The 21,095-nt window shown below is 33.7% G+C and overlaps 1 protein-coding gene and 1 long non-coding RNA gene across 2 annotated transcripts in view; both read left to right on the top strand.

The window, feature by feature from the left end:
• The first annotated feature begins 2,344 nt into the window (after window positions 1-2,344).
• On the top strand, window positions 2,345-4,064 carry LOC142223955 (uncharacterized). Its single transcript, XR_012718978.1, has 4 exons — window positions 2,345-2,675; window positions 2,741-3,104; window positions 3,169-3,500; window positions 3,565-4,064. It is a non-coding gene; the product is annotated as an uncharacterized LOC142223955 (long non-coding RNA).
• A 3,564-nt stretch (window positions 4,065-7,628) lies between these two features.
• cmet (CENP-meta) overlaps window positions 7,629-21,095 on the top strand; it is a 58,732-nt gene continuing 45,265 nt past the window's right edge. Inside the window, exons 1-7 of the mRNA XM_075296085.1 lie at window positions 7,629-7,986; window positions 12,803-12,925; window positions 12,996-13,107; window positions 15,773-16,007; window positions 16,069-16,397; window positions 16,467-17,063; window positions 17,297-17,512. Coding sequence (XP_075152200.1) covers window positions 7,848-7,986; window positions 12,803-12,925; window positions 12,996-13,107; window positions 15,773-16,007; window positions 16,069-16,397; window positions 16,467-17,063; window positions 17,297-17,512 — 1,751 coding nt within the window. The 5' untranslated portion in view covers window positions 7,629-7,847. The remainder of the gene's footprint in view (window positions 7,987-12,802; window positions 12,926-12,995; window positions 13,108-15,772; window positions 16,008-16,068; window positions 16,398-16,466; window positions 17,064-17,296; window positions 17,513-21,095) is intronic.

Raw genomic sequence — 21,095 nt, 5'->3', positions numbered from 1 at the left:
CAAACTCAAATCATCGATTTGTATGTATTTGGCTGGGTTTGTTTTTGAGCGTGCTTCCTCTATCTTCATTCGTTTTGTTTGTTATTGTTGGCTTCTCTTCAATCGTTATTGTTGTTTTTTTGTTTTTTGATCTCAGCTTAAAGCCATGCATTGACTAAACTACAAGAGTAGCTTAACCAACAGAGGAAAAGTATGCTTGTCAAATTTATTTGGGCAAAGCCCTATAGACTGCAAGATGGTTGGATGTACAGCTGTTTCGGAATTACCACATTCCTCATCAGCATCCTCTACTTGCAGCAAAACTATCAACCAATTATCAGAATAAATTCGGGTAATTCACTCAACCCAACGTGAACTACACTTGAACCTCCCGAAAAAGGGTTTGATAGTCGGCTACTGCCTAAACAAATTTGCCAGCATATCTCTTTTCCTTTGCCAAACTCAAATCATCGATTTGTATGTATTTGGCTGGGTTTGTTTTTGAGCGTGCTTCCTCTATCTTCATTCGTTTTGTTTGTTATTGTTGGCTTCTCTTCAATCGTTATTGTTGTTTTTTTGTTTTTTGATCTCAGCTTAAAGCCATGCATTGACTAAACTACAAGAGTAGCTTAACCAACAGAGGAAAAGTATGCTTGTCAAATTTATTTGGGCAAAGCCCTATAGACTGCAAGATGGTTGGATGAAATTCCCTTTAACTTAAGACTGTTTAATGCACTTTAAGGTTGAATTACATACCATGCGTTAATGCGTCCGTTGATTGAAGAGTTGAACTTTCTCCTTCAAGGCAACAGCTCAGTTAGAGTGTTTCAAATCGAAAAAATCAACCTTTCCATCAACGCACAGATTAACGCATGGTATGTAATTCAACCTTTACAGACTATCAGTTATTCCGGACGGATTGTCGGTGTTTGTAAAGAATCTTACAGTGTGTCGGATCGATACGACTTGTCGGCGATGACTAAATAATCGGTAAATGTGTTATCGATCCCATAAACATGCAGCAGTATCGATTATGCCTTCGGACTTAACTTATAATGTGCAGAATATATGGGATATGTTCGACACGAGCACTGTCGTCCGGAATAACTGATAGTCTGTAAAGCGCATAAGGCAGTTCCGCCCGACTAAATTCTTAGAACGGCTTTTCACCATTTGACTTTTAAAATATTGCAGAAAACTCTTTTATAATAGATTAGGGATCCATTTTTTCCTATTAAAAGTAACCTACATAATTAAATACAATATTTTGCATGAATAAAAATTTCTGCTGATAACGGCAATGCATTGGAGAAAATAAGCAACCAACAAATTTTCGTTGTTTACTTAACGATTTATTGATTATTATCTGCATAGAAAACAACACAGCTGATTTTAAACGATTGAAAATGTAGTTTAAAACGGCTACCGAATAGTTTGGTTGTTATTGTTATCCCTTCTTAACGATGCGATTCATCGTTAAAGATGGGTATTACATTCGAGTTTAAGGTGGGTACTATGTTCGGTTTTCGAGTTGAAAATCACTTTATTTTCGCGATTACTTTTCCTGAAATAATCAAAATTATAAATTAAAACCAAAATATTCCTGTAAAGTCTTGCCGAAATAGGGGAACAAGAAACTGCGCATCAATTGAATTAATTTATCTTCTTCATAACATTCACTGTTTTAATAAAGTAACCGCGAAAATTTAAACTCGAACAGCGAACATAGTATTTACCTTTAGCCGCTAAAATTGTCATTTTTCACGATTACTTTTCTTTAATAATCCTTTTTAAGGAATACAACTTTGTGAAAATTTGCTTTGGACTATTCCCCATCAAATTATTATAAAATTTACAACAAATATGTATAATTTTATGCCTTTTTACTGATTTAGTTTTCACTTTAGCGGCTAAACTCGAACTTAGTACTCACCTTAAACTTGAATACAAAATCCCACTACTGGGATTGACTTTTATACAAATGGTGGTTAGAAAATATTCGCAACAATGTTAATTTTTAATTTGTCTTCATTGAAAACGGTTTGAGAAATTATTGAGTAGCGATGCATTTCAATTTGAGAATTACAGTTGATTATTGCTGATTTGTTGAATTCCACTGATTTTCTCAACAATTTCTCAATTTGAATATTACCCTTATCCTTTGAAAAATCATTGAATTTTAGCATTTTTCAAACGTTTGTTGCATGTGACAATGCCATACCTTAGGTTAGGTTAGGTTAGGTTATGTGGCAGCCCGATATCAGGCTCACTTAGACTATTCAGTCCATTGTGATACCACAGTGGTGAACTTCTCTCTTATCACTGAGTGTTGCCCGATTCCATGTTAAGCTCAATGACCATACCCAATAAACACAGGATGAGCGTTTTTCAAATGCAACACCTCTTCAGTTTGAGGGTAAATATCATTTTCAACATAAATTCAACTTGACTTGAAAAAGCTCATCTTCAATTCATCTTCAAATTGTTTGCGAATTACAACCAATTTGGCAAAATGTTGACGAAAACTTTGAAAATGTGTTGAAGATAATTGGAGAAAACTTTGACAAAACACTACCCTGAAATGCAACGAAAAAACCACATGGTTTTCAATACTACTTTGGACAACAAAGTTCGTGGAAGAAATACAAAAATGTGGAAATTTTTTAATAATCAATTGAAATTGCTTATAATAATTGGTAAGTAAAACTAAAACACGAAATGAAAACTTTAAGGAAGTCACTAAACTCAAATCTCTTTGCAGACAACTAAAATATTTGGATGCTGATTTTTGGACACATTAAGAGGCTGGCCGATGAAAAATGGTAGTGGCTTATCGAGAAGAGAAAGTTTCCATAAATCAAAGTGCAACCAAAAAAACTTGGTATTTATGCTTTTCCATATCAACAACTACTGGATGATAATTCGCATCACATCGATAGTTTAATTTATATCGCATCATCGGTTTAATTTGTTATTTTGTGAATTGAAATTGCTGGAAATTTATTCCAATTATCTGGCCATCAAGTTCCTGAAAATTGCCAGTATTTTAATAACAACAATTTTGTAATACCAACGTTCTTGAGGAAATCACGAAGTACCTGGTCAGTTGGAAGAAATACAAATTGGTAAGTCAAAATAAAAAGTGAAATGAAAACATAATGGAAATCACAAAACTCGATTGTTTTGCAGAAAACTAAAATCATTGAATGGTATATTCTTGGAAGATGTTGGCCGATGAAAAACCGATGAAGGAAACAACAAAGAAAAGTTTTCAGAAAACTTACAAAGTGCAACCAACTAAAACAAAGTGCAACAATTCCTATATCGAGAACTTCTGGATGAAAATGTGCATCATCGGTTTAATTTGTTATTTTGTGAATTGAAATTGCTGGAAATTTATTCCAATTATCTGGTCATCAAGTTCCTGAAAATTGCCAGTATTTTAATAACAACAATTTTGTAACACCAACGTTCTTGAGGAAATCACGAAGTACGTGGTCAGTTGGAAGAAATACAAATTGGTAAGTCAAAATAAAAAGTGAAATGAAAACATAATGGAAATCACAAAACTCGATTGTTTTGCAGAAAACTAAAATCATTGAATGGTATATTCTTGGAAGATGTTGGCCGATGAAAAACCGATGAAGGAAACAACAAAGAAAAGTTTTCAGAAAACTTACAAAGTGCAACCAATTAAAACAAAGTGCAACAATTCCTATATCAAGAACTTCTGGATGAAAATGTGCATTACATCAATTTACATCCCGTCATCAGTTTGATATTTTGTGATTTCCTCTTGCTGGAATCTATTCTAACACACAAGCCAGCAAGTTCCTCGATAGTAATTATTTCAAATTGCCAGCATATTAATGACACCAACATTATGGAGGAAATGGAATTATACATGTAAAAATGTTTAAGATATTTAAAGTTGTATTCATAGTTTTATTTATTAATACGTTTAATAAGATAATTACATTTTGATTGGTATAATATTATTATTTTCATATATTATTAATGTTATTTTTAAGATTATTATATTTGTTAACGAAAAAATAATAAAATAAAACAAAATCCCTAGAAAATAGTATTGACTTTCAGTTAGAACTAGGATTGACTTTCATACAAATTGTGGTTTGAAAGTATTCGCAACAATGCTAGTTTTTTATTTTTCTCACATTGAAAACTGTTTGAGAAATTATTGAGTAGCGATGCATTTCAATTTGAGGATTACAATTGAGAAATTATTGCTATTGTGTTGAATTTTACTATTGAGGGTAATGTCTGTTTTTTGTTGAGAACGCGATTTTCTCAACAATTTCTCAACTTGAATATTACCCTAATCCTTTGAAAAAATGTTTGAAAAATTATTGAATTTTAGTATTTTTCAAACGTTTGTGTTTATTGGGTACCTTAAATATAGCGACGCTTTAATTACTCCGTTGAAATAAAATCCCGTTGGCCATGGAATCTGCTTTGCAAAACCATGATAAAAATACTAAAGGTACTACATCACAGTTTTCGACGTGGTGGGGATTCTCAGATGTGCCGTCAAATTCAAGAAATGTTGGCAGGGAAGTTAAATGTTGCAGAGTCTATCAGCCAGTGTGGTTATTCTCGATGGAGGCAGCGTGTCTGAAAAAATATCTAAAAAATTATCACTTTACTCCATTTGGAAAGTCAAAAATTGTTCACCAATATATGTATCTTTCACAAATTTAAGCGAATTGACTATGTTTTCAGCACTTCATTTTCGTTTTTATTTAAATAAATTATAATAAGCTAGTTGAGTTGGGTTGGTGTTTCACAAAATATAAATTAGCTCTTCCCTGCCAATATTGTTTGAATTTGGGGGCGCTTCTGAGAATCCCCACTACGTCAAAAACAATCATATACGACATCAAAAACTCGTCGGAAAAGCGCCGTCACTATTGAGAAGTTGTACTACGCCAAGTTACTACGAAAAAGTTTCTCATCAGTGCAATTATTAGGTGCCTATTTAGATCAATTTCGAAGGACGCCAATAAGAACCCCTGCAAACTAGCAGAAAAAGTGCATTTTAAGGTAATTGTAGAAGAATCATTGTGGTCAAGTAAAACACGATTGTGTAGATGTTTATTGATTTGACATTTATAATTTCTTATAAATATAACATTTTTCGGTTTATCTCATCACATTTAACATAATTTTTTGCATTAATAAAAGAATGATGTTGAGTTTTAAGTAGCAAGTTACATATTGCAGCATCTATCAGCCAGTTTGTTTATTTTCGATGGAGACAGCGTGCCTGGAAATATATTTGAAAAACGATCACTTTATTCTATTTGGAAAGTCGAAAATTGTTCACCATATACCTTTCACAATTTTAAGCGCAATATCTATGTTTTCAGAACTTTACTTTCGTTTTTATTTAAATAAAATATAACAAGCTGGTTGCGCTTGGCGTTTCACAAAAAATAAAATGGCTCTTCTAACAGTAGTGATGGCAAAATACTTTCATGTACATTTTGTACTTTTAGATATGCTTCCCCCTTCACAGCTCGCGATGGTTGTGGTGACATTTATGAGTCTGTGGTAGCGATGAGGATGAAATGGAACTTTGAAATGCTGGCAGGGTTGTAACAATAGTGATGGCAAAATACCTTCACGTACATTTCGTACTTTTACGCTTCCCCCATCACAGTTGGTGATTGTTCTGGTATCGCTTACGAGTCTGTGGTAGCTTTGAGGATGAAATGGAACTTTGAAATGCTGGCAGGGAACGATTCTTGTATAGCAGCTATCAGTTGTCAATTGCGGTTTGCCCGCTCGCAAATGTATTTGAAAAGCGAAACCAATTCAAATTAATAATTTAACGGGTGAAAATTTAAGTTTCCGTCGTGGTTACCAACCCTGCCAGCATTTCAAAGTTCCATTTCATCCTCATCGCTACCACAGACTCGTAAATGTCACCACAACCATCGCGAACTGTGATGGGGGAAGCATATCAAAAAGTACAAAATGTACATGAAAGTATTTTGCCATCACTACTGTTAGAGGAGCCATTTCATTTTTTGTGAAACGCCAAGGGCAACCAGCTTGTTATATTTTATTTAAATAAAAACGAAAATAAAGTTCTGAAAACATAGATATTACGCTTAAAATTGTGGAAGGTATATGGTGAACAATTTTCAACTTTCCAAATAGAATAAAGTGATCGTTTTTCAAATATTTTTCCAGGCACGCTGTCTCCATCGAAAATAAACAAACTGGCTGATAGGCGCTGCAATATGTAACTTGTTACTTAAAACTCAACATCATTCTTTTATTAATGCAAAAAATTATGTTAAATGTGATGAGATAAACCGAAAAATGTTATATTTATAAGAAATTATAAATGTTTAATCAAATCAATAAACATCTACACAATCGTGTACAACTTCTCAATAGTGACGGCGCTTTTCCGACGAGTTTTTGATGTCGTATATGATTGTTTTCAACGTAGTGGGGATTCTCAGAAGCGCCCCCAAATTCAAAAAATGTTGGCAGGGAAGATTTTCACAATTTTAAAATGTGTAGTGTAACTACGACTTCGTGTCAATGATGTATGGCAATTCTCTTGACACACAGCGACAGAGTTGCATGTGACGTTGTCATACCTCAAATATAGCGACGCTTTAGTAAAGCCGTTTTAATTCAAACTCATTGGCCATGGAATCTGCTTTGCAAAACAAGCTATCAGCTGTCAATTGCGGTTGCCAGTGTTGCCAATTTGGTGCTTTTAGCACCAAATTTAGTGCTTTTTGATTTCTAAAAAGCACCAAATTGCCTTTTTGGTGCCTTTTCCAAAAAAGCACAAACTTGGTGCTTTCTGGCATTTTCATTTAGTGCTTTTGGTGTTTTTTTTTTTTTATTTTGAACAGTATTAAGTTTAATTGATACAAAAATTTTGATTAGACTTTCAAGAGCACAAGAAACTCAAATTTATTGCCAAATATAGAATTTGATTGTTATGAAGTTGGTATTGATTATTTTGTAATTAATATTGTTATTTAGGGTATTCTGTAGCAAAGTCGAGCGATGAGTGCCGAATTTTTGAATTTGGTAAAGATGTCATTAAAAACGTTTGTATTAAATTCACAAAAGCACGCACAACTGAAATAAGCAATAGACTCCTTCCATATATTAATATTTTCAAAGTTGAAAAACATCACTGATCAAAATGAATTGAACGAAAGCAATAAAACTGATCAAAGTGTATACTTGAATAGCGGTTCATAATGGTGAGTACTAAGTTCGAGTTTTGCCGCTAAAGTGAAAACTATATCAGTAAAAAAGGCATACAATTATGCATATTTGCTGCAAATTTTATTATAACTTGATGGGGGAATAGCCAAAAGCAAATTTTCACAAAGTTTGTATTCCTTAAAATTAATTATTAAAGAAAAGTAATTGTAAAAAAATGACTATTTTAGCAGCTAAACTCGATCTTAATACCCACCTTAACTTCTTAAAATTCAATTCACAAAAGTTCTATAATACATCTTCAGAAGTTTTTTTTTTTTTTTTTAGAGAGCATTTAATTTTCGATTTTGTGGTGGAAGGTGGTATGTTAGAATTTATAATATATTTTGGTGCTTTTTGGCCTATGGGAGTTGGCAACACTGGCGGTTGCTGCCATTGCCTGTTTGCGCGCTTGTAAAATTTGTTTGAAAAGTCGCAACGTTCGTTTCGGTTCTTTTGATCTATGAAGTATTTGTGAAGCTGTGTTTTTGTGCATAAAAAATTTTACCTAGTGATAATACTACGTTTATGTGTAATATTGATGTGTATATGTGCCAAGCATTTTGTGTCAACAAACAATTTTCATATAACCTAAAAAAAGGACAATGTCGGGAAAAAATTCAATACAGGTGGCTATTAAGGTGAGGCCACTCCTCAAAAAAGAAAAGGATCAACAGTCGCTGTGGCGTGTGATAAACAATTCAATACAACAATCGGATTCGCAAACTGATCCTTATTATTTTGGTATGTATGATCTATGTCCAGACATTATGACCCCTTTGTTGTATTTTTCTCTGCTGGGTGCAGAGAAACATAGATGATACATGTTGTGTGATTGTAATGTGTTACTATTGATGTTTTTTTTTAGTTTATTTATAAATCACCACAAAATGCACATTGTCATCATTTTAAGAAACAACCATAGTGGTGCGTTCAAAATGGTGAACTTTGCATAATGCATAACGGTTTATGGTGCTTAGTCAGACAAATCACAGTGGTTCTAAAAACAAAATATAAATATATGTATAAATAAATCTGGATGTTATGAGTCGACAGAGTCACAACCATATTTGCAAACTCTTCGTTTAGGCTAAGTGGGTGTACATATGGTTGTAAATGATAAAACGAAGATTTTTTCTTCTTGTGGTTTAAGATCATACGTTTCCATTGATATTAAAATCGTGTGTAATGTGCATCGAATTTCAACTGGATCGGAGAAACAAGGAATCCTTAAGAATGTTGTGAAGTTAATTCTATGGCTACATATACAAGAAGCTACATATGATTAGAGATCTATATGAATCATTTTGTTGTTATTAAAGGACTGGACATATTTCAAGCAGATAAGATAGAATATGAGTTTCAGCAGAAGTCAAATCTGGTCCGGAATAATCTTGTGTTGACAATATATATAATGTGGCCCTCGATTTCTGATTTCTGACACCAAAGCTGCTGTCAATTTGGGTCATGTATGAGTGGTTTACATTTATTACAAAAACAATTGTCCTGTGTGATTTCGCAAAAGCGAACTTCTTTCCAAGGATATGATCAGGGATGCCTATAAAATTTTAAGAAAAATCGCCATAATCGGCACTTGCATTTTAAAAATCGTAAAAAAATCGGGAATTTCAATTATACTAAAATATTACCAATTCTGAGTAAGCATATCCGAAAAGTACGCGAACGCCATCCAGTAACTATTTGCATATTCTAAATTCCAGCGAAATACATCCAGATTTTATATCCCAACCCACATAGTAGTTAGGGTATAATAACTTTGATCCGATCAAAAATGTGCCTACCAAAAATATTGATTTTAGACTCCATAAAACATACTGATCGACTTAGAATCATCTTCTGAGTCGATCTATTCGTATTCGTCCGTTCATCGGTCCATGTATTGTTCGCAGGATTCCGGTCCAATTCTTTTGATGAAACTTACTTCAGTGCTTTTTTGGCACAAGGACGAGCGCTATTGAATTTTGAGAAAAATCGGATAAAATTTAGATAAGGCCCCCATATATACACAGTCTTACACAAGTTTACATACGGTTTAAGAAATTGTATTTTCTTTAATTATTAAAATATAATAAAATATGCATATATATGCTTTAGATTTTGTAAATTAATTTGAAAAACAAAGTATTTGTTTATTTTCAAGAAGATGTTTTTAGTCTGGATTATAAACAACAACAAGAAACATGTTTAGTTATAAGGTAAAAACCTCAAGGGTATGTAAACTTATGTGAGACTGTGTATGTATCGCCCGATTTCAACCAATGGGGTCGTGTTGAGCCTATTTACTAAACGGTCGACTTTAAATTTAATGCAAGGTAATTAGGAACCCTTAAAGTAAGCAACATCTAATCATAATCGGTTCAGATTTCAAATTCGCTCCATTTTCCCACATTTTTGAACGGAGTAAATATTGCCATTTTCGAGGCAAAAAATCGGAAACTGTTTTTTTTTTTTTGAGTCAAAAATCGTCAAAATGCCGTTAAATCGGCAAAATTGTCAGCACTGGACATGATGGTCCTCTTGTCCTGTGTTATATCCCAAGAGTGAACGTCTTTCTATATGGACAGTACTGTCCTCTCCCAAGACATGATGGTCCTCCTGTCCTGTGTGATATTTTTAGTTTTGTATTTATTTGGTCCTGTTTCCACATACGTCAATATTTTAAATCTAATAATTTAGCATGTGGATATTAGTGGTAGAAATTAGAGGTGTGCACGTGGGTAATATTTTACTCACGCACACTCGCGACGGAAAAATCTTAGTCACGCACGATATTGTTTGGTAGGACTCGCGCTCCCACACACTCGCGCAAAGAACATTTTTATTCACTCGCACTCGCACTCACCCACAAAATGTCCTGATTCACGACAATTTCGTGTCACGTGCACACTTCTAGCAGAAATATGAGTGCATAAAAATTATTTAGTATACAATTAATTATAAATAAAAAAGTATTAACTAATTGAAAAAATAATAAATAAAAAGTATTAAAATGATTAACAGAATTTAAATTTAAACATACACCGTGAAATTTAAAATTTAAATGTAATAAAAAACAAGTAATGAAAGTCTAAAGTCGGGCGGGGCCGACTATATTATACCCTGAACCACTTTGTAGATCTAAATTTTCGATACCATATCACATCCGTCAAATGTGTTGGGGGCTATATATAAAGGTTTGTCCCAAATACATACATTTAAATATCACTCGATCTGTATAGAATTTGATAGACTTCTATAGACTCAAAATTTAAGTCGGCTAATGCACTAAGGTGAAACGCAATGTTAGTAAAAAATATGGGAAAGATTTAAATGTGAAGCAATTTTAAGGAAACTTCACAAAAGTTTATTTATGATTTATCGCTCGATATATATGTATTAGAAGTTTAGAAAAATTAGAGCCATTTTTACAACTTTTCGACAAAGCAGTGGCGATTTTACAAGGAACATGTTGGTATTTTGACCATTTTTGTTGAAATCAGAAAAACATATATATGGGAGCTATATCTAAATCTGAACCGATTTCAACCAAATTTGGCACGAAAAACCACAATTATATCGGAGTAAAAGATTGGCGACTGTGGTCATATGAGTGTAAATCGGGCGGACGATATATATGGGAGATATATCTAAATCTGAACCGATTTCAATAAAATTTGGCACACTTGACTACACTACTAATTTTACTCCTAGTGCAAAATTTCAACCAAATTGGGTTAAAACTCTGGCTTCTGGGACCGTATCAGTCCATATCGGGCGAAAGATATATATGGGAGCTATATCTAAATCTGAACCGATTTCAATAAAATTTGGGACACTTGACTATAGTACTAATTGTTCTTCTTGTGCAAAATTTTAAGCAAATTGGTGTAAAACTCTGGCTTCTGGGGCCAAATAAGTCTATATCGGGCGAAATATATATATGGGAGCTATATCTAAATCTGAACCGATTTCTTCCAAAATCAATAGGGATCTAATTTGAGGTCGATTGGACTAAAACTGCGACCTAGACTTTGATTACAAAAATGTGTTCACGGACAGACGGAAATCGCCATATCGACTCAAGAGCCCACTCTGAGCATTTTTGCCACAGGCACCATGTGACTATCTTGTCTCCTTCTGGGTGTTGTTCCCTGTTCCACAGTGTGGCACAGGGTATAAAAATGTTTGTATAAGGCCCTCTTAAAAGCATTTGTGTTGTCAATGTATTGAACACAAGGTTGAGCTTTATCTAAAACTCAAAAGTCTGTCATTAAAATCCCTGAATTTTATGTAAAATGTGACAATTTTGGCCATATTTGCCCATATCGGAAGAAGATATATTTAGAGGCTTTATCTAAACCCAAACCGATATTTTATAATGTTAAAATTAATCTCTGTTGAAAATAGCAAGACAATTTGAGTAAAATCCCGTTGTAAAATGGGTGTAAAATATGAAATATTCTATCATATTTCCCAAAACCAATAGGGTTTGTCTTTGAACCATCGGACTTGCGGAATAATAATTGGACTACCAGTTGTTTGCGAGAAACGAAACGATTGTGCCATAATGAAATTCTTATTACAATCAGATAACCACGTAGTTTGATTTCAAAATGGGTTAAAGTCGAAAATTTGACTTTTTGATTCTCATTACAATCACTACCTGCTAGAGTCCTAGAACATGTAAATTTGCTTCGCAATTGGGGTGTTGACCATCGTTGCCACAGTTGGTAGAATTCTACCAAAAATGGGAGATTTTTTACTGTTTGGTAGATTGGTAGAAATCTTAATGTTTTGGCAGATTTTACAGATTATTCCTCCCAAACTTAGAGGTTCTTCACAAATTGCCTCTAGAAATAAAATTTAGACAGAATTTTTTATAGAAATAAATTTTTGACAAAATTTTTTATAGAAATAAAATTTTGTCAAAATTTTCTATGGAAACAAAATGTTAGCACGTTTTCTATGGAAACAAAATGTTGGCAAGTTTTCTATAAAAATTAAATGATCAAAAATAATTAATAATAAACTGGCCAAAAATTGGACCAATCGGACCACTTGTACTAAAGTAGATTTAAGCCAATACTAAACACATATCAAATATATAAAAGGTACGCTTTGTTTTGCCTAATTTGTTATTAGACGTTCTGGGAATTACCTCTAGGCAGTAATAAATGTGAGACAATAAAAATAACAATGTTTTACTTTAGGACCACTGTGCATTGTCTTATGTTTGTTCGTGTTGTGTGTTTCTTATATGTCTGCTTTGCTTTTAGTTTTTTTTTAACACAGTATAAAATCCCCAAACTTCATTGTGCCCCCAGACTATGTAAATTTGCTGGACAGACAAAGGGAGCACCATCAACTATATGTAAAAATAGTTTTTCAGTTTTTCTTAATAAAAACATATTTTTAGAAGTTGTTCCTCATATTTACCCTATATTATAATCAATTTTGTCGTCTTTAGGTCACTTGTTTATTGCTCCCCATATTGGCCCTTAGATTTTGTTGTCTAACAATGATTTGTATTCAATAATGTTTTCTTTTTTTGTTATTTTAGATCATATATTTGATCAAAATGCAACAAATCAACAAATTTTTGACAAAATGGCAAAACACATTGTTCATTCGGCTATCCAGGGTTTCAATGGAACCATATTCGCATATGGTCAAACCTCATCTGGTATGTGTTTTTTTCTATAAACTTTCAACTTAATAATAGATAGTATTGCTAAATTAACTTTTTATTGCAGGTAAAACATATACCATGATGGGTGACGAAGATAATCCAGGGGTAATGGTATTGGCTGCAAAACATATATTTCGAGAAATTGAATTGGCAACAGATCGTCAGTTTCTCATCAGGTAAATAGCACAATTAAAATGGATATGCGCTTTTACATTTCGAAAGAATAATTTTTTATTTATATTTAAATGAATTTTGACATTCCTTGTAATAGACATAGAGCATCGATCTTCTCCCAAATGAATATTTATGTACGACAGATGCCCAGCAAAAACAATAGGTAACCACAACTCATTACAATTTGTATCCCCAGAAGTAGAACTCTCATTACACATTGCATTACATTGAGATGAGTTATAATGACTAACGTATAATGATAATGTGCTGATTACACAGTGCAACATAAAAAATCCAAACAGAAAATGACTTATCCCAGCCGAAAGTACTCAATGAGAGGAGAAAAAAATATTTCTGGATTTTGCTAGATAAGTTGCCGTTCGTCTATTATGAACCTCTATAGTTTTGTCGCCAAATTTGATTTTGAGCACTTTTTGCAATTTTCGTATGTTCAAAGCCCGAAAAATGCTGGGAATTTATTTTTGAGGTATTCAGCAAAGTTCTGGCATTTGACTTGGTCAACAAAAATGATGAATACATTAAGTAGTTTTCATATTCATGCTCAAAACCGCATAAATGTTGAAAAAATTACCACTTTCATCACCGTTTTTTTCGTTTTTCAACTACAGCTCATGAACTATTGAAAATTTCACCAAATAGTCGATGGAATAAATGTATCCGATGGTAAAAACGGCCTCTTTTTTCCAGGCCATATATTGAGACTCCCAAACACATTTAGCTATGTCCGTTTTTACCATCGGATAGAGCACTAAAAGATCTATATTTTACATATAAATCTGAACCCCCATCTTCTCCATTTGACCACAATGGATTTTCTCTCTGTTTCGTATATGCATCATTACTGCGATTCGGAAGATTTCAGGCAATGGGTTTTACTTCCAATCGAAAGCTGTCGTTTCAGTTTATCTTTGGTTAAAATTCTATCTCTTCCCGTTTGGCCAATTTATGCCAATTTCTATGGAGGATAGATACTTATTTATTTATTTATTTTTATTTATTTATTTATACATTTCGTCTATGGAATAGTACATCCTTTCAGACTACTGGCTAAAAATAAATAACATCTAAAATATTTTTAAATCTTTGTAAATTATAACTAAAATCGAGATCACAGATCAAATTAATTCTATTAAATTCTCTTAAGGCCTTTAAAATTGGTTCATTCATACAATAATTGTTTCTATGCATCGGTATGATGTTAAACATTTCAACTCTTCTTAAACGTCGCAAAAATGTTTTTTGTATTCGTATATAACTCATTTTTTCACATGTAGGTGGCGTTAAAACGAATTTTTATATACGGATTTATTTTCTCTTACATTTAAAGAACCCACATTTATTTCTATTTTAATGTTCGGTTTTAAAGTTGAAAACCACTTTATTTTCGCGATTACTTTCCCTTAAATAATCAAAATTATAAATGAAAACATATTCTTGAAAATTATAAATGAAAACATATAAAATTATAAATGAATACATATTCGGAATCTAGAGGAACAAGAAACTGCGCATCAATTGAGTTAATTTATCTGCTTTATATTGAACTGTTTTAACAAAGTAACCGCGAAAATATCAACGCGAAAAGCGAACATAGTACTGATCTTTAAACGTGAAATCAATTTGCGTTTAATCTTATTTACTTGAATGTATTATTTTCTATTATTTATACACTATCCGTACCTATTCAAGTAGTATTCATATTACAGCATTACTCGCCATATTTTGATCCATTGTAATAGACGAGAAAATTGATTTTTTTCAAACTTTGGTATATCTACAAATAAGTTATTACATATTAGGTGATTATATTCTTTAAAAGCACTACTTATTTCATGGCCGAAGGTATGCCCGGGGGTGAAGTATTTTCCTCCTAGGAGATGTGTATGTAATTTATAATTTATAAGTGGTTATTACTTTTTTTTCGAACGGTCCCATCGCCCACTTTCCCGCCCCTTCCGACCGTGAGGTCCTCGTCCCCATGACGTAGGGACAGCGTACACACCATGATCCGGACCATGGATCATGGTGTGTAGGATTATGTACAAGATTGCCGGGTAATGACAGTTTTTGCTATGATTCGTTCTAAATATTCAAATTATGTTAATTATATGTAAATTTTCTACAAATTATCAAAAATTCGAGCTAAAACTAATATACTTTTATTGGCGAAAATGATGTAAAAAACAAGGGAAAATGTTTTACGATAGCAAATTACGAATCGAAAAAAATTTTCAATGAATAAAACTCGATATCGATAGGTTTCGATCAAAAATTTCGATATCGAATGTCGAAAATGAAGCCATCTATTGGAAAACTTATAGATGTATTTTTATTACACCTAATACTACTACCGCTCTAAAATTAACCTCTCATAAGTGGTCACCACCATGGACACCATTTAGGCAACCATAGATGTCCACTTCGAAGAGGTTTTGCTAATACTATATGGGCTATCGATATATGACGAAATTTGCCAGAGATCGTTTTTGAACAGGATTTTTATTTGTTTAATTTTTCGAATTAAATTTAAATTTTACATGAAACTCGGATGTCAATATATACCTATCACTTTGTTGAATTTTCAAATGATGAAAATGTATACTATAGTGCTAACACATACATATATTCATTTCAAATAATTTTCAGAGTTGGATATATCGAAATATACAATGAAAAAATCTACGATTTGCTTAATAAAAAAAATCAAGATTTAAAAATTCACGAGACTGGATCCGGCATCATAACGGTCAATTGTGAAGAGTGCTTTATTACAACAGAGGAAGAATTATTGCAATATCTCACTCAAGGCAGTAAGGAGCGTACGGTGGGAGAAACAAATATGAACGAGCGTTCAAGCAGATCTCATGCCATATTTCGAATCGTAAGTTCTATGCAAACTAGCCTGTATTTTGCAAATAATTGTATATTATCGTCTTTAATAGATTGTTGAATCACGAAAAATCGATCGCGGCGAAGATGATTCCATTATACAAAGTGTTTTAAATCTTGTAGATTTAGCTGGTTCTGAAAGAGCTGATCAGACGGGTGCTCGTGGTACCCGCCTTAAAGAGGGAGGTCACATAAATAAAAGTCTTTTATTTTTAAGCAATGTCATAAAACGGTTATCGGAAAATGAAGATGATAAGTTTATAAGCTTCCGAGATTCTAAGCTAACGCGTATTTTACAAGCTTCATTGGGTGGTAATGCTTTAACAGCAATAATCTGCACCATAAAACCTACGTCCATTGAGGAAACACAATCTACTTTGAGGTAAACGATAGACACATATATTGTTTTTTGTTTTCTATATTAAATCCCAAATATTTATTCTTATTTTAGTTTTGCTATGCGTGCTAAGAGTATTAAGAACAAACCTCAAGTTAATGAAACTGTTTCCGATGCCACCATGATGAAGCGTCTGGAACGTGAAGTTAAAATATTGCGAACACGCTTGGAAGAAGAGCAGCGCAAAAACGAAAGTCAATTAAAGGTCCGGCAACTAGAACAGCGTATACGTGATGAAGATCTAAAAATTATATCGTGCGTTTCTTTGCACTCGAATCGCAATCGTGAAAAACGTCGTCGCACCTGGTGTCCATCGACAAATTTGGATACAAGTACCACAAATTTGCCATCTGCTTTACCAATACCAACATTCGCAAACGCCCCAGTGAGTTCTGCAGGTAATCTGCCCCCTTCACGTCTTCAACCTCCAAAGACTACTTATTATCATACTCCTTTGATAACAATGAGGCCAACAGAACCACCATCAGCACCAAAGTCTGCATTGTCGGAGCCCATTTCAGAAATTGATGAAGAATTCGCTCCAGCAGAAACTGTAAATTTCGATAGATTATCTCCACTACTTACGCCCAAAACAAATATGATACCAAGATGTAGCGTGACTCCGAGAATTATGTCTAATCCAAAATTGGCGTAAGTTAGTTTTCTTTATCTAAGTTTTGTTGTTGTTTTGTAACATCTGGAAATGTAATAGCTTCTCAATATCACCACATAATTCCTAATCAATGCACATTCTTTTAATTTTGTTTTTTTTTGTTTGGTTTTTTCATGCATTTCATATGTTACTTAACTTTCTATTTATTAACCTTCATTTGCTATTAACCCCATTTTTATATGGCTTTCATTATGTTAACATTAACTTTTAGTATGGAAAAACTTGAAAATGATTTCATGGAATTGCAAAGTTTTACTAATTTGGAAAAACAATTGGAAGTTCAACACGAACCGGATTTGTCTCTAAAGCAAACAGTTGATTTGCTAATGGACCGTATATCAATTCTTGAAAATGAACGCATTGAATATATTGAACTCAAAGATGAAATGGCCATTAATCGCGAACAATTATCCGAGTTTGAAACAAGGTAAGAGAGCGACTAAACTGCTTTACTGTAGAGTAGAAGTTATCCTGGATTTATGCATGCTTTCTTCATTTTTACTTCATTTTGTATGTACTATAATTTCGACCCACAATTGTATTTAATTTATAAAGCCATCATTGAGCACCAATGATCATTTGATTTACATATTTCCCCTTGTATAGCACGTTATTAAAAAACAAACACTTGATTGTAGTAAAAACTCGGATGTAAATTAAAATTTTATTTCATATTCATTTACTGTAATACAAAGTAAACGTCTGATCAACGCATATTAAGTAAGGTAATTTCAGTATCACAGGAACTACAATGTCAGCTGCTAACATACAAGAGTAAGTCTGGAAATGACTCCTTGTTTGCTTCGAAATATGAATAAATATAATTGAAGTTATTCATACCATCAATTATGAGGACCATTCGTACTAAAAAGAAATTTGATTCCATTTCGATGGAAAAGTGACTTAATATTTTCTTCTCGAGTAGGAAACGAACGTTTGCAATAGGTTTCAAGTAAAAAGTAAAAAAAAAACATTGTTAAGCCCTTTTAAGAATTCTCAAGCTAAAAATTTGAAAATGCTAATTTTTGGTAATCAATATATTCTCATACTAACGGAACGAAAGTTCAAAAATAGAAAAACCCTAATCGGTTCGAATACGACTGTCTGTTGTTCTTTCACAGAAAAAATTTCACGAAAATTTAATGAAAACATTAAAGTCTTAATTGAAACATTAAAGTCTTAATTGACTTTTAAAAAATATTCAATAAACATTTTAATTGATTAAACAAATTTTTAAATTGAAACAAAAATCAATCACAAATATTAATAACATCAATTAATGTTTTAATTGTATCAATTTAATTTTTAATTGACTTTCAATTAATTTTTTAATTGATACTATCATCTCTGTGATTAAAGACATTTCAATTAAAAAATTAATTGGATCAATTTAATTTCATTTATTATTCTCCAAAGTAATATATACAAAGCCCAACCTGGCCCAATTAACAATATATATAAACTAACTACAATAACAGGATTATTAAGAAAAAATTATTAAAAAATTTCGTGATTGAATCAAAAAAAAGTTTTGTGTGATTCATATTGGTTTTCGTTCGATATATAGTGGAGCAAATTAATTGGACCAAACTATATAGTCAAAGTGACTAGCAAGAAGAGCTAACGAGCGTTAGTTTAATCAAAACAAATTGATTTAGTTAGCACCAGAGATGATCGTCATTCAACCGTCAAACGAAACGGTCGTGTTTTTTTAATAGCGGACTAACTCATCGTAATAAGTACCTACTGCGAATTTCAAGTGTGGTGGGATATTAAGCCACCATGCAGCGAAATTCAAAGTGATCCACTAGGTTGCTAACTTCAGGGCCCAGTGGACGGGTATCGACTAGAGTTATAAATTTGGGCAATGACCAAGAGTTAGTCGATCTGTAGATGGGTCGACAGGTGGGACACTTTGACAATTCGAACCTTTTTGAAGGTAACGACATTAAAAGGAGGTAATCCCTCACGAAAAAGGTTCAAGGAACGCAGAAATGCTTTGTTTATCCTGAAGAAATTAGGATCAGTCGACTCAAGCACGTTGTCGGCTAAAAAAAAAGCAATTCCTTAAAATGGGCGCAAGGAATTCTTGAAGCTGGAAAGAGGGAAAGATTGCCGGATGAACTTCCATCTTACAAAATGGATCAAAGATCGTTTGCCTCAGTGGCAAAAAACAGCCTCGTGATGGCGATTGTTAATAGGGGAGCAGTGGACGGTATTGTTCCAAAGCACAAGTGGGGGAAAATTGAGAATGCTTTGTCTGGCGTCTACGCACAGGTGCTGGAAAAGTTTCCCGGCCAAGATCCTCGACACCAAGAGGCTGGTTGGTATCAAGGACGATTTAAGCTAGTCGCATTTGATGACCAGAGGTCTATAGACTGTTTTAAAGCTGCGTTGATACTAATTGGTGAAGTTTGGGAAGGAGCTGCTCTAGAGTTAGTCGAGAAGAAAGACATACCGGCTAGACCTAGATCACATGTGTGGATACCTTCAAACCCTCCTGACCCTGAATTTATTTTAAATATACTGAAACAATGCAATCCAGATCTTCCGTCGTTTGCATGAAGTGGATGGACCAAGACGGCATGCAGTGTTTATATTGAACACTCAGTCTTTGCCACATCTAGCAAAGTCCCGGGGCCGTGTATGTTATGGCTTTCATTATATCCAAATGAAGGTATATAAAAACGATCAGCTAAAAGATTCGGAAATGGACAAGCCTCTGTCTGAATCAGAAATAATCGGATCCTGTTGCGAAGTCGTGGGAGATACCAAAGATGCAGACATGGATAGACACCGTATGCGAGAAGAGGTTTCTAATGCCTCAAAACTCACCATAGTTTAACCTATGGTTATTGCGAGAGTCACCGAGATCTCTGAAGAGGACATTCTTGATGACTCGGTTGAAACGGCTGATGTGACGGTTGTTGAAAATCTCGATGGTCCTGCCTTAAAAGTTCTCCTGATGAAAGGGGGCATAGATATAGTTCTTATTCAAGAACCATATGTTTATAGAAACAAAATATGTGAATTAAGTACTCCGGGGTTCAAATTATTGCAGTATACTGGTAAAGATGTAAATTGAGCCTGTATAATTGCTAAAAATGCGCTTAACTTGTTTCTGCTTCCTTCAATGTACAATGCAGATACTGTCGTAGCCAGTTTAGAAATAGCTAAATAAAAATATTGGGTATCTTCGGTGTACATGGGACATGATAGGGAGATGCCTCCATGTGCAGTTGAGGAGTCATTGAAAACAAAGACAAAACTCATTATGGGATGGGACGCAAATGCACTTCATAGTATATGGGGAAGCGGTGACATTAATACAAGGAAAGAAAGTCACTCCTAGAGTTTATTTTGCGTACTAATTTGATAGTTTGCAATAAAGGAGGTGCCCCAACCTTCGTCACTAAACACAGGCAAGAGGTTTTGGACGTCACCTTGGCCTCTCCGGAACTGAATGAAATGATATTTGAGTGGCAGGTTTTAAATGAACATAGCTTCTCAGATCATCGCTACATCAGTTTCAAATTTGATGTTCATCCCACCAAGACCATATTTCCGCTGATTGGATTATGTATAGTGAATCGTTCAATATGATGATACCGGAAATACCAAACAAACATCAGCACTGTGCAAGATATCGAACACGCAGTGGAGCGGATTACTAAGGCCTTCAACATCTCACTGAAAACTGCATGCCCTAGAGGGAAGCCAAGGGGGGGGAAACCGACCACCAGATAGTCTACGGAGTTAAGTATTATGAGGAAATCCTGCAGGAAGCTCTTTAACAAAGCAAAGTCCACCAGAGCTCCTGAGGACGCTTACAAGAAGAATCTGAGAGGATACAAGCGAGAACTGAGAAAGGCACAGTATAACTCTTGGAATGATTACTGCAGCAGTATTGAGAATACGTTCGAGGCTTCCAGACTACGGAAGGCAATTGGACAACGTCCAGTGAGGAGACGTTGGAGGTACAATTGGACACACATTTTCCTGGGAATCAG

The sequence above is a fragment of the Haematobia irritans genome, chromosome 2 (genome assembly GCF_050003625.1).
Source record: "Haematobia irritans isolate KBUSLIRL chromosome 2, ASM5000362v1, whole genome shotgun sequence".
Classification (NCBI taxonomy): domain Eukaryota; kingdom Metazoa; phylum Arthropoda; class Insecta; order Diptera; family Muscidae; genus Haematobia; species Haematobia irritans.
Note: the sequence above shows the minus strand (reverse complement) of the source record. Positions and strands in the feature narration are given on the sequence as shown.